Source organism: Caretta caretta, chromosome 18 (genome assembly GCF_965140235.1).
Source record: "Caretta caretta isolate rCarCar2 chromosome 18, rCarCar1.hap1, whole genome shotgun sequence".
Lineage (NCBI taxonomy): Eukaryota > Metazoa > Chordata > Testudines > Cheloniidae > Caretta > Caretta caretta.
Window position 1 is genome coordinate 255,347 of NC_134223.1, and position 12,281 is coordinate 267,627.

The 12,281-nt window shown below is 44.5% G+C and overlaps 1 protein-coding gene across 47 annotated transcripts in view; it reads right to left on the reverse strand.

Annotated features, from left to right (window-relative positions):
• EIF4G3 (eukaryotic translation initiation factor 4 gamma 3) overlaps positions 1-12,281 on the reverse strand; it is a 457,314-nt gene that overhangs the window by 80,271 nt on the left and 364,762 nt on the right. For all 47 annotated transcript variants that reach the window (XM_048825364.2, XM_048825402.2, XM_048825383.2 and 44 more), the window contains 4 exons: positions 11,064-11,168; positions 6,755-6,887; positions 3,274-3,368; positions 689-782 (listed from right to left, as the gene is read on the reverse strand). In XM_048825364.2, the coding sequence (XP_048681321.2) occupies positions 689-782; positions 3,274-3,368; positions 6,755-6,887; positions 11,064-11,168 (427 nt within the window). The remainder of the gene's footprint in view (positions 1-688; positions 783-3,273; positions 3,369-6,754; positions 6,888-11,063; positions 11,169-12,281) is intronic.

The window sequence follows — 12,281 nt, forward strand, 5'->3', positions numbered from 1 at the left end:
TAATTGTATTTCTTTATTATTTGTTTTATGACTATATAAAACACTTTGGCACATATGGTCAGTACAGCAGAAAACAATCAATTACTAATAATAAAACAGACTCTTTTCTAATTAGTAACTGGCCTGAAGAATTTGTTCATTTGTTAAGGTTTTTGAACTTGCTGAAGACTTTAATTAGTTCTTAGGCTGCTGGCTCCCACAAAAAGGCAAAGCCACAAGATTTTCTCTTTAAGTCTTGAAAACAATTCAAATGAAAGTCTCCAAACAGAAAAGGAAGAGTCTTAACGAGTCCAGGTATCAGTGCCAGGAACCACATGGCCCATGCTGACATTATATTTTGCTTTACTTATGTATTAAGGGGCTCCTCGCATGAAAAAGAAGTTGGGTGGGAAAACCAGCCTGCAAATAGCTGATGCCCTTACTATGTGTTACTATTACGCTACTGTTATGTCACATTCTGCTGTAAGGGATGTATTCTTGATCATTCATGACACAAACTTTACAGGAATGGACATTATCTAGGCCTGAGCTCTGAATTCATTAATTTTAGATGGTCACAGCATATATACCTCTTACTTCACATTACGTGATTTGTTCAAAATTACCACAGTGATGGATCAACAAGGAGCTAAACTACGATTACAAGGATCAACATCAAAGACAGCATATAAACTGAGGTAAAACTTACCAATCTCACTGGCCTTTGCTCCACCACTGCTGCCCTTCCCCCAGCTGCCCAACTGGGCTTTAGGCACAAGTTGAATCTTCTCATCTATTGTGGACTGCAATACAAATCAACACAGATGATCAAGCACTTACAAATAGGAAAATTTTGCTCCTTACTTGTAAATGGATCTTTTCATATAACTCCACTTACTAATTCTGGTACAGCTTGTAAGACCCTTATTAGCACAGAGATTTCTAGTAGATTCTTGGAGATCATTCCTCAGCCTCTAAAAGGCAGGGAGTGTCTAAGCACACCCCAAATAGATACTTCCAAAGCGTAAATGTAAAACATCTGGGGGAAAGCAACCCTCACAAAGAGTAAGTATAAACCATCTGTGAACTTTCTATCAATAAGATCGAAAGATCTTAACAGTAGTTTTAAGGAGGGAATACAGGATTGATGCATTGAGTGTGTGAGGGATGACCATTTTGTGTGTAATGAATTAATGATTTCCACTCACTATGAAATCTGCCAATCCTGGCACTGCTGGGAATTTGCAAGCAGCAAGGATCAGAACAGAGAAAGCCATGTAAAGAAAAGGTTTGCAGGATCTGGAGGGGCAAAAGCAGTGTCTTATAAGAACTGGAAATCCGTTTTGTAATGATCAGCAAACAAATTTATTGACTATCAGGTTGCGACACTGCAGATCTCCTTGGAACAGCCTTTGTTTCTTTCTGCCCATGAAGCTGTAATGGAGAGAGTGGTATGTACACTAAGCACAGTAGAAGAGCTTCTCTCATCTGAGTTGAAAGCTTGATTATTAGCAGAATAAATCCACCTCACTAGACAGGGCTTTGGAGGCCTCCTGTATGATCTCCATAAAGAACAAATGGCACTTGATCTGCAGAAAGATTTTATTCTGTCCAGGTCCTACTTTACATGCCTCTTAACATCCAGGCACTGAAGGAAAATTCAATAGGGTGGCACTGATTAGGGCAAAAAGAAATAAAGAAATCATCCTAATAATGTAAAGGACTAAGTTCTCTTTCTTTGGATAGAAATTCCAAAGCTGTTCTCAGGACCATTTTGTCTGGAAAGAACTCTAGCAAAGGACAGGGGTCTAGGGAAGGACAATACACTTAACCTGAGTCTGAGACTACTGTCACAAAAAATCCCACTTTGCTGATAAGAATAACAAAAAGCAGTTCATCAGAGGCTCAGATAATGGTTGCGGCAAGATTTGCAGGATCAAATAAAAATTTATAACAGTTTATAGGAAGGTGAAAGGCCGGTATGAGTCTCCTGATTGCACCCAGAAATCTACAAATACAACGTGAGCGTTCATCGCTCATTTCAAACCACAGATCCTCAAAGCTCTTGGTGCTGCCACCTATGATAGGCAGCAAGTAGAGGGAAAGCAACCCTCCTTTCCACAAAGAGTAGTTCAGCTGAGAAGAGGGGAGGTAGTGGAACACTAGAGAAGAAGTGGCAGTAGGGGGAGATATGGCCAGTTTCCTTGGCTCCGACCGCTCCTACTCTGCCTGCACCAGAACTCTTGGTGCTTAAATCTTCCCTGCCCAGGCAGCTCTTTAAAGCATTGCCAACTAAGAGAAGATGACGTGGAAAACCTGCCATCCTCTGAGGAAGAGAGTGCCCCTTCCCTCTGACCTTTTTTCCTGTGTATTTGTGGGAGGGGAGTCCAAAAAACAGAATGAGAATCATGAAACTACAGAAGAATCATCCCAAGGTGAAATCCTGGGCCTCTCTCTGGAAGATCCAGAAGTGGACAGGATGGTGTTCAGAAAAAAACGGTCTGAACAAGAGACAAAAAGATACAAGAGCCAATTCTCAGAAAGTTGTAGTCTAGAAGGAGCCTGCTATGAGGCCCGAGGCAAAACTGAGAGAATACTGTGGACTCTATGTACTCAGAGTATGGTGGGGCACCTCTGCCTACAGAGACTAGAAACTAAACTCCAAGAATCTTCCTGAGTGCTGCCTCCATGATAACTCATAGAATCTCTGGTTTGGAAGGGACCTCAGGAGGTCATCTAGTCCAACCCGCTGCTCAAAGCAGGACCAATCCTCAATTTTTGCCCCAGATCCCTAAAGGGCCGCCTCAAGGATTGAACGCACAATCCTGGCTTTAGCAGGCCAATGCTCAAACCACTGAGCTATCCTTCCCCCCAGTAACCACAGGCAGGCCTTCCAAGGCACTTGAGAGGCCTTGTGGGATAGCTGCTTGATGTATTATTCCTGTCAAAGACAGTACCTGAATTCACATTCTCTTTTCAACTGAAGAAATTTTGGATCAAAAAAGGATAATTATGAATCTTAAAAAATGTGTACATATGTTGTCTTTCCTCAGTTCAAATAATCTTTGGACATTCAGAACCAATAACATTTGCTCAATGTTTTGTTTACATTCAGCTCAGACCTGCCTCCCCAAAGATTTTACGAATTAAAACACCCTAGAAAAAAGAGTAAGGCCTCTTTGTACCCATAAGCACCAAACCATCTCCTCCATAGATCTAAACAAACAAAAATTTCCCAAACTAATATCCAAGTAGCTTTGTCAACATTAAGTGACTCAGTCCATTGATACTTACCTTGGTGATTTTAAGGAATTTGGCGGGGTCAAGCACACGACTATTCTTTGCCCCCTGAACAGTGTTCCATCCACCTTCATCTACCCTCTGGACACCTACAAAAATAACAAAGTCAATCAAAACTTCCTTAAAACTTGCTCATGGTCCAAACGTATCCAAGTGCAATGTGTACAGTCCTTGCCTCAAAAACGTGATCTGAGAAAGTCAAAGAAGGGGTTGCAGCCCTACTGTGAGCCCAACACAACTCTACAGTGCAAATGTTAAGCATGAATTTTAGAGGTTTATTCTAGATTAGATATTATAGAGACATGGGATATTCAAAGACTATTGTATCAACTTTATAAATGTTATGTATATCTTTCTGAGCTACAGATTATATTCTGGCTCCATGGGGGAGTTACAGGGGTTTACTGCAGGAACTAACATCATTTGGGGGTAATTAATGAAAATTCCTAGGCAGGTGGCAAGACTAGAGAGGGCTCATCTTTTGGGAGAAATGGCATATGCTAGTTTGATCTGGTTAAAGATGATTACCAAACAAAGAACTGAGAGCTGTATAAAGTGGTCACCCTAACATGGGAGGGAGTCACTCTCACTCAATCCAAGAATTAGCATGACACTGCGACCAAGAGGGGCAGACCTGCAGGAAGGGTCTGAAGTACTTTGTTCCTATCAGGGTTTTCATGTTTAAGATGGATTTGCCTGGTAAACTGAGACCTGCATGTGAGTTGTTTACTGTTTTTAAGATAGGTTTTCTCTGTAATGCTTTTGTTCTGAATAATATTTTCTTTATGAAGGCTGACTGGCCACTGGTTAGTGCCTGTCATCGAACTGAAAGAAAGCAGAGCTGCAGATGCTGAACTAAACTTAGACCAGCTGGGATAACAACAGTGAATTGCATGAGGAATTGCAGCCCAAATTTCTGGTCTAGAGGGGGAGTCACAGACCTCCGCAAGACCTGAGCAAGGTGATAGTTAGAAGCATGAGACTTAAGTGGAGTGCTCTTAAGGAGGCCACCTGAATGGGTTAGAGGTGCCGTTACCTCAGGAACTGTAGCATATGTAGATTATTAATTGTAGTATTATAAACAGGCCTGAGAAAGAACCACAATTTTGAAGGGCAAACTTTTGTGATATTTCCCTCTGACTACAGCACTGTTTTCTCAGCCTGTGTTCTTGGTGTTCTGATGTAGTCATTTGCATGTATTGTGCAAAATAAAAAGCTCCAAAAAGAGGCAGAAGAAATGGCTTCCTGCTACCTGAAACAGTGGCACTCACTGCATAGATTCAACACACACACATTTCAGCCTGAATGAGGAATCACTTCAAGAGGTTCAGGTAGAATTTCTTTCCCACCATTATTAGTCTGCAGAAGAGAAGAATGAGGGGGGGATTTGATAGCTGCTTTCAGCTACCTGAAAGGGGGTTCCAAAGAGGATGGATGTAGACTGTGCTCAGTGGTAGCAGATGACAGAACAAGGAGTAATGGTCTCAAGTTGCAGTGCGGGAGGTTTAGGTTGGATATTAGGAAAAACTTTTTCACCAGGAGGGTAGTGAAGCACTGGAATGTGTTACCTAGGGAGGTAGTCAAATCTCCTTCCTTTGAGGTTTTTAAGGTCAGGCTTGACAAAGCCCTGGCTGGGATGATTTAGTTGGGGATTGGTCCTGCTTTGAGCAGGGGGTTGAACTAGATGACCTCCTGAGGTCCCTTCCAACCCTGATATTCTATGATTCTATAATTCTATAAATTGTAGCAGCATTAAAAATAGAAGCCAATATGCACTTTGTCTTCTTCCTTTTTTATTGTACCTCTTGTTTAATATCCCATAGAAGACTATTCTGCATTAGGTCTGCCAAGCATTCTTCCTTCACAATTGATTCGTTGCTTGCCAACTGTTTTATCTTACTTTCTTGTTTTATCACATTTCTTTACCTACTGGTTCTTATATGTAAAACTGCTCTCCATACTTGTATTCTCATAAGCCATTTTATACTGAAAATTTGTTTAAAGTTACTTTTTGTTTTATTTTTTTCTGGATCCAGGCCTTGGACTTAGCTGGTACTTGGTGTAGATTGTATCACATCTCTAGTGGCCCCATCAGTTCAGAATAATTTAGAAAATTACATTTAGAAAAAAAGATTCTAGCCATTATGGTTATGGAGAAAAAATTCTGACCATGGATCAGTGCACTGCTGTCTAACTGAAACTGCTGAGACTGGCCAAAACAATGAGACAACTCAGTGCTAGGATAACCAAGTGTGATGCTACTGAAATCAAAAGGATCCAGACCAGCTTTTAGTACAGCTGATTTTGGTACAACAGCTCAGAAAGGTATGGACAGCCTCTATTCATCTTAATGGGTGTTTAATTTTGATGCCTAACAACAACTGAAGGTCAGGCTACCACACCCTTTCACACACTGAATTGCACCTTACTATGGGAGTACTCCCATTTGTTGAAATCACAGTATTCATGAAGTAAGATGATTTAGTTGGTGTTGGTCCTGCTTTCAGCAGGGGATTGGACTAGATGACCTCCTGAGGTCCCTTCCAACCCTAATATTCTATGATTCTATGATACTCAATGTGAGTAAGACAGGCAGAATATGACTCCTAAATAGTAATTATAATACTCTGAGATCCCTGTGAAGCCCCAGAGAAGTGCAGGGCTTCACATAAATGTAACATTTAAGCATCAACCACCCATATGGTATAATTACAATTTTACAAATAAGGAAACTGAGGCATTTGAGAACTTAAGTGATTTTCCCAAAAAGAACACACATAAGAAGTCAATGCAGAGCAGGCAACAGAACCAGATTTCCAGGAGACCCTCTTTGTCAACAATCAGGTTTCAGAGTAGCAGCCGTGTTAGTCTGTATTCACAAAAAGAAAAGGAGTACTTGTGGCACCCTAGAGACTAACCAATTTATTTGAGCATAAGCTTTCGTGAGCTCACTTCAATGGATGCATTCAGTGGAAAATACAGTGAGGAGATTTATATACACACAGAACATGAAAAAATGGGTTTTATCATACACACTGTAAGGAGAGTGATCACTTAAGATGAGCTATTACTAGCAGGAGAGCAGGGGGAGGTGGGGGGAAGAAAACCTTTTGGTCACTGTATTTTCCACTGAATGCATCCGATGTCATGAGCTATAGCTCACGAAAGCTTATGCTCAAATAAATTGGTTAGTCTCTAAGGTGCCACTAGTACTCCTTTTCTTTTTGTCAACAGTGTTAGCTATCTCATCAGTGACCACTGTAGCAGGAGAAACCAGCTTCTCTGGGAGGGTGGATGGTGCTTGATACTGTAGAGGGATGTTGGAGAAAGTATCCTCAGATTTTCCTCCTCTTCCAATCTCATTCATGTCCATGACAGATATTCCTTAACAGATTTGTGCCTTTTTTATGAGATTCTGAACAGTGGGCAGTGGGTGCCCACAGTGAAATGAGAGCTAATTTGTGTGGTTCTTTACCTGGTCTTCTCTTCTCTTTGGTCATGAGTTGCTGGACCTTTCTCTGCTCTTCTTGCTCTTCAATTTTTGCTTCTTTATGAATCTGCTCAATAGTTTTGGGGCCTTGATCTGCTCTCCGGGATACCCAGTTGCACTGTATAAAGAGGTACATAAGAACCAAAAATGAGTTCTGTGGTATTTACAGAGAAGCCTAGTAAATGTGATATCATGGACATGATGAGAGTAAGGTTGTAAAAGTGGCATACACAGTTCAATAGCTAGCTTCTCAGTAATCCTCTCACCCTTAGGATATGTTTACACTGCAATCAGATACCAAATGCTGGCCCGTGGCCTAGGCTGCGCGGCTGTTTAATTGCGATGAAGACAATCTGACTCAGGGTGAAACCCAAACTCTGGGACCCTATCACCTCGCAGGGTCCCCCTAGTGCCTGGGCTCCAGCCTGAGCCCAAACATCTACACTGCAATTAAACAGCCCTGTGAGCCCAAACCCAGGCCAGCCATGGGTTTTTAATTGCAGAGTAGACATACCCTTAAGGATTATGTCTACATTTACAGCAGCATGTGGAATACAAGCACAATGTGTAGCTACATGCTGCAGTGAAAGGCTCAAAAAGCTCTCCACTGCCAGAGCCTTTTACTGCAATGAGGAAAGGCTCTGGCAGGGGGAAGTCAGCTGAGAGCTGCCAGATCCTTTTCCTGATACCAGAGTCTTTCTCCCGTGCCTCAGCCTTTCACTTTGTGGGAAAAGGCTGTGGCAGCAGGGAGGCAGCAGGACGCTGGACTGCTAAAAATAACACTGTAGATGCGGGAGGCACTGCTTGGGCATGTAGCTAGCCCATGTATGGTATATATCCTGGGGCTTCAGTAATGTAGGGCACTCTCTTCTTCTCTACACACCTAAGCTGTGCCTCACTGTCTACACTGCTATTTACTTCTGTACTAGCTGGGCGTGCACGGTCTGTACTCTATATGTCACTGTTAGTGTCTTTAGAGTACATGTATCTTTAAATTAGAAGGACCACCAGTGAAAAGGATGCTGTGGAGCTGGGTCACCTAACCCGTACCCCATTTCTAGCCTCAGACTTACAACAGTAGAATGTATATATAATGCAAATATATATCATTGAATTTGGCTTCTGTAACAAGGATCCACCTTCATAAAAGAACATGACTGACATAACATGCAAAGCTGCTTTAACCACTTGTGCTATAAAAGTCTTCAGATCATTATCTTTTCTATCCTATGCAGCATAACTGAATACCAACTTAATAGGAAAGAGATGTCTTTGAGGGGAAGTTGCTGTTACTCCAAATTGGTTACATAATTTCAATGTTTGCCAGCATGTTTCTTCCACCTCTGGAAAGACAATGAAAACAACAACTGATCCAAAAGAGCAGTAATAGGGTGTATTTTTGCAGAAAACTGTGATTTGCCAGTTAATCCAAGACTCAATATATACTAATGTGAGACAGTTTACTTGGTCCCGAATCAACAGGGGCTGGAATAACTTGCTTTGAGAAACACTACCCCACACTATAAAAGAATCTAATATGGGCCAAATAAGAACTCTTTGGGAAAAGAAGTGGAACCTTTATGCACAAGAAAAACTTAGGTGACTGATGCTGTCACTAGACCCCATACTGTACAGATTCATGTACCCAAAAACACAAAGGATCCAAATATACCATGGTTGTTTCTTGACCTGGCTACAACCGCTTTTACAATTTTCAGTGTAGATGACCTCAATTATACTATGTAACGGCGTTAAAGCCCGGGTTATGTATTAAGCTTTAGTCTGGCTACATTTTTAGATTTGTTTACATTTTTAGTTTAGATTGGACTCATCTTCACTAACTTTCAGACAAGTTTGGAACCAGTTATTGATATGGCTGGCTCTAAAGGTAATTTGTGTCCACACACAATATGGTTAATAAGTACATCCTCACTATAAGGCCCTTCCTTATTATGAACCTTTGGGTATAACAAACCCGGTCCCTGGATCCCAACTACAGTAAGTACTCTATTGTAAAATAACCAACAATTTTTATCCAGCGTCACACGTTGAGCCCAAGGGCAGAAACTAAGGAGTAGGCCCCTATCCCATCTCCCCCTGCCAAGGGCTGAAGCCGGAGCCCCAGTGCGCAGGGCTGAAGCCTGGAGCCCCAAACCCGCCACACAGGGCTGACAGCCTGGAGCCCCAACCCCACTGCTGTGAATGGCTGACAGCTCGGAGCCCCAGCCATGCAGGGCAGACAGCTCGAAGCCCCAACCCCAGCCATGCAGGGCAGATGGCCCAAAGCTGCAGCCCCAGCCATGCGGGGAAGACGGCCCGAAGCCCCAACCCCACTGCTGTGCATGGCTGACAGCCCGGAGCCCCAACCCCACTGCCGTGCGTGGCTGACAGCTCGGAGCCCCAACCCCACTGCCGTGCGTGGCTAACAGCCCGAAGCCCCAACCCCACTGCTGTGCATGGCTGACAGCTCGGAGCCCCAACCCCACTGTCGTGCGTGGCTGACAGCTCGGAGCCCCAGCCCCAGCCACGTGTGGCTGCCCATGCAGGGCAGACGGGCCGGAGCCCCAGCCCCAGCTGCGCAGGGCAGACGGGCCGAAGCCCCAGCCCCAGCCGCGCAGGGCAGACGCCCGAAGCCCCAGCCCCAGCCCCAGCCATGCAGGTCAGACGGGCCGGAGCCCCAGCCGTGCAGGGCAGACACCCGAAGCCCCAGCCCCAGCCATGCAGGGCAGACGCCCGAAGCCCCAGCCCCAGCCCCAGCCATGCAGGGCAGACGGGCTGGAGCCCCAGCCGTGCAGGGCAGACGCCCAAAGCCCCAGCCCCAGCCCCAGCCGTGCAGGGCAGACGCCCGAAGCCCCAGCCCCAGCCATGCAGGGCAGACGCCCGGAGCCCCAGCCCCAGCCTCAGCCCCAGCCGTGCAGGGCAGACGCCCGGAGCCCCAGCCCCAGCCATGCAGGGCAGACGCCCGAAGCCCCAGCCCCAGCCCCAGCCATGCAGGGCAGACGCCCGGAGCCCCAGCCCCAGCCCCAGCCATGCAGGGCAGACGCCCGGAGCCCCAGCCCCAGTCCCAGCCCCAGCCGTGCAGGGCAGACGCCCGGAGCCCCAGCCCCAGCCATGCAGGGCAGACGCCCAAAGCCCCAGCCCCAGCCATGCAGGGCAGACGCCCGAAGCCCCAGCCCCAGCCATGCAGGGCAGACGCCCGGAGCCCCAGCCCCAGCCCCAGCCCCAGCCCCAGCCGTGCAGGGCAGACGCCCGGAGCCCCAGCCCCAGCCATGCAGGGCAGACGCCCGAAGCCCCAGCCCCAGCCATGCAGGGCAGACGCCCGAAGCCCCAGCCCCAGCCATGCAGGGCAGACGCCCGAAGCCCCAGCCCCAGCCATGCAGGGCAGACGCCCGAAGCCTCAGCCCCAGCCATGCAGGGCAGATGCCCGAAGCCCCAGCAGCCTGGGACTCACAGCCCAGGTCTCAGCCCCTCTGCCCATTTTTTTTTTTTATTGTCCTTTCGCTATAACGAACCCCTGGCTACAATGAACAAAAGGCTTGGATCCCAACAGGTTCGTTATAGCGAGGGTGTACTGTAATCAACTAGTAATCACAGTAGCTAACCATATTATCATTCTTGCTTGCAGTACAGGCTGAGACACGTAACTTCCTGTAACAAACTGAGCAACCTTTTTTCCTTGATGTATAGAGGGCTTCTGAACACCCTTGTGTAACCAGACTGGCTAGTCATCTCAAACCTCTGTATGTTAAGAGCACCCCAGAGTGCTGCTGTTGTGGCAATGTGCTCATGTTCTCTGGGCACTCTGTCTTCAGTTCCAGCACTTTGAGACAGCTACCCAGAATGCATTTACACATATATGGTTAAGCAGAGCACTAAGAATAGACACGCAACAAATAATACAAGTTTATATTGTTTATAAAAAAAAACCCAAACCTACTTTGGACAAAAGCTGAGCTGTATTTGTTGTAATCGGGTTGGTAAGTGTTTCAAAAACTCATTACAAACACATGCCTGTATTTGCAGTGTAGACAGGTCCTAAGTGTCCTAAACATGTGAAGCAATTAATCTGTCCACCAAACACTAATCTCTTAGCCCTCAATAAAGTGGGGGTGTGGGGGTGAGAGTACTTCTTACCTTTCAAATGACCGGACATCTGGGATGAGCAAAAAGTGTACATATTTTCCTTTCATCATTCCTACTACTGTAATCAATAATTATTACTCTCATTTGAGGGATATTCCATTACAGTAGTGCCAATGACCGTGCTCTTTTACTTACTTCAGTGGGTACATACCAGCCTTAGGTCTATTACATCCTGAAGCATGAACCGAATCCTGGAGGACGTTTTTCTCTCTTTCACAATCTTCTCCATTTGATTAAAATACTGGTCCATACGGGGCTATAAAAAAAAAGACACAAATGCCATCAACTCTCAGAAGAACAACGGAATGCAACTTTACCTGGGCAATCAATTTTGTCCCAGAGTAGTCTACTGATCATTGCTGCAAGGCACGGTATGATTGATTCAGGGATCTAGATTTGCTCTGTGTGAAAATGTGCATCAGGTCATGCACACTTTCATGCATGTACTGGACTTATGTGTGTATGGCCCAAAGCATGCTTACATGATGGTAGGGGAATGACAATGGGATTCTACAGATCCCTGCCTAATTCACTGCAAACTTTCAATATATTTTGACTACATAGATAAGTTGCCACATCTATATACACAATATCCTTTCAGTCAGTTACGTTCTCATTACAAATAGTGCTATCATTTACTGACAAGAAGTGTGTTTTTTCCCCAAAAGCTCATACATTTGGCCACACTAAAATCAATTTTCACTAGGACACTGAAGGGCACTTCTATTTATCAAGGGCTTGCCAAACTCTCAAATTTCAACCACCACTCATTTTGGAGCTAGAAATGTTATAAAAAAAGAAATTGCAAGATTTTTTGTTAATAACCAAAAAGTTTAATTTTTTCACTCCTCTCATTCAAAAACCGTGGAATCCTTTTCCTTCCAACTTTTTTTTAAAAAATTAACTCTTGGGCATGGGCCAATCCCGGAAAACGTCATCCTTAAAGGTGAAAGTTTCAGAAAGCAATGAGTGATGGAAAACATACTTAAACAGGAAATTCTCCAGCAACTTTAATTGTAACTATTGCTAGCATTTCAGCTACAATGAAAATGCTTAATAAAATGTTCCCGCTATTATTAGAAAGTAAATATAAGGGGTCAAATTCAACCCTGGTGTTGTAATTCTAATGAAGTTAATGAATTTGGCAGAAAGAGTATTAACATAAATAAGCAATAAGAATAAAAAAAACAATACACTAAGTGTTAGGGGGCTTATTCCTTCACCCACTTACTTCCCTGGTCCTTCTCGCATGAACAGAGAGCAACAATACCTGAAGTCCGAAGGTGCAAACAATTTGATGTTTATTGGGGTGAACTTCCAGCAAGCATGATTCCAGTTTCCTTCCTTAGTGTCCCTCTTCCCAGCTCTG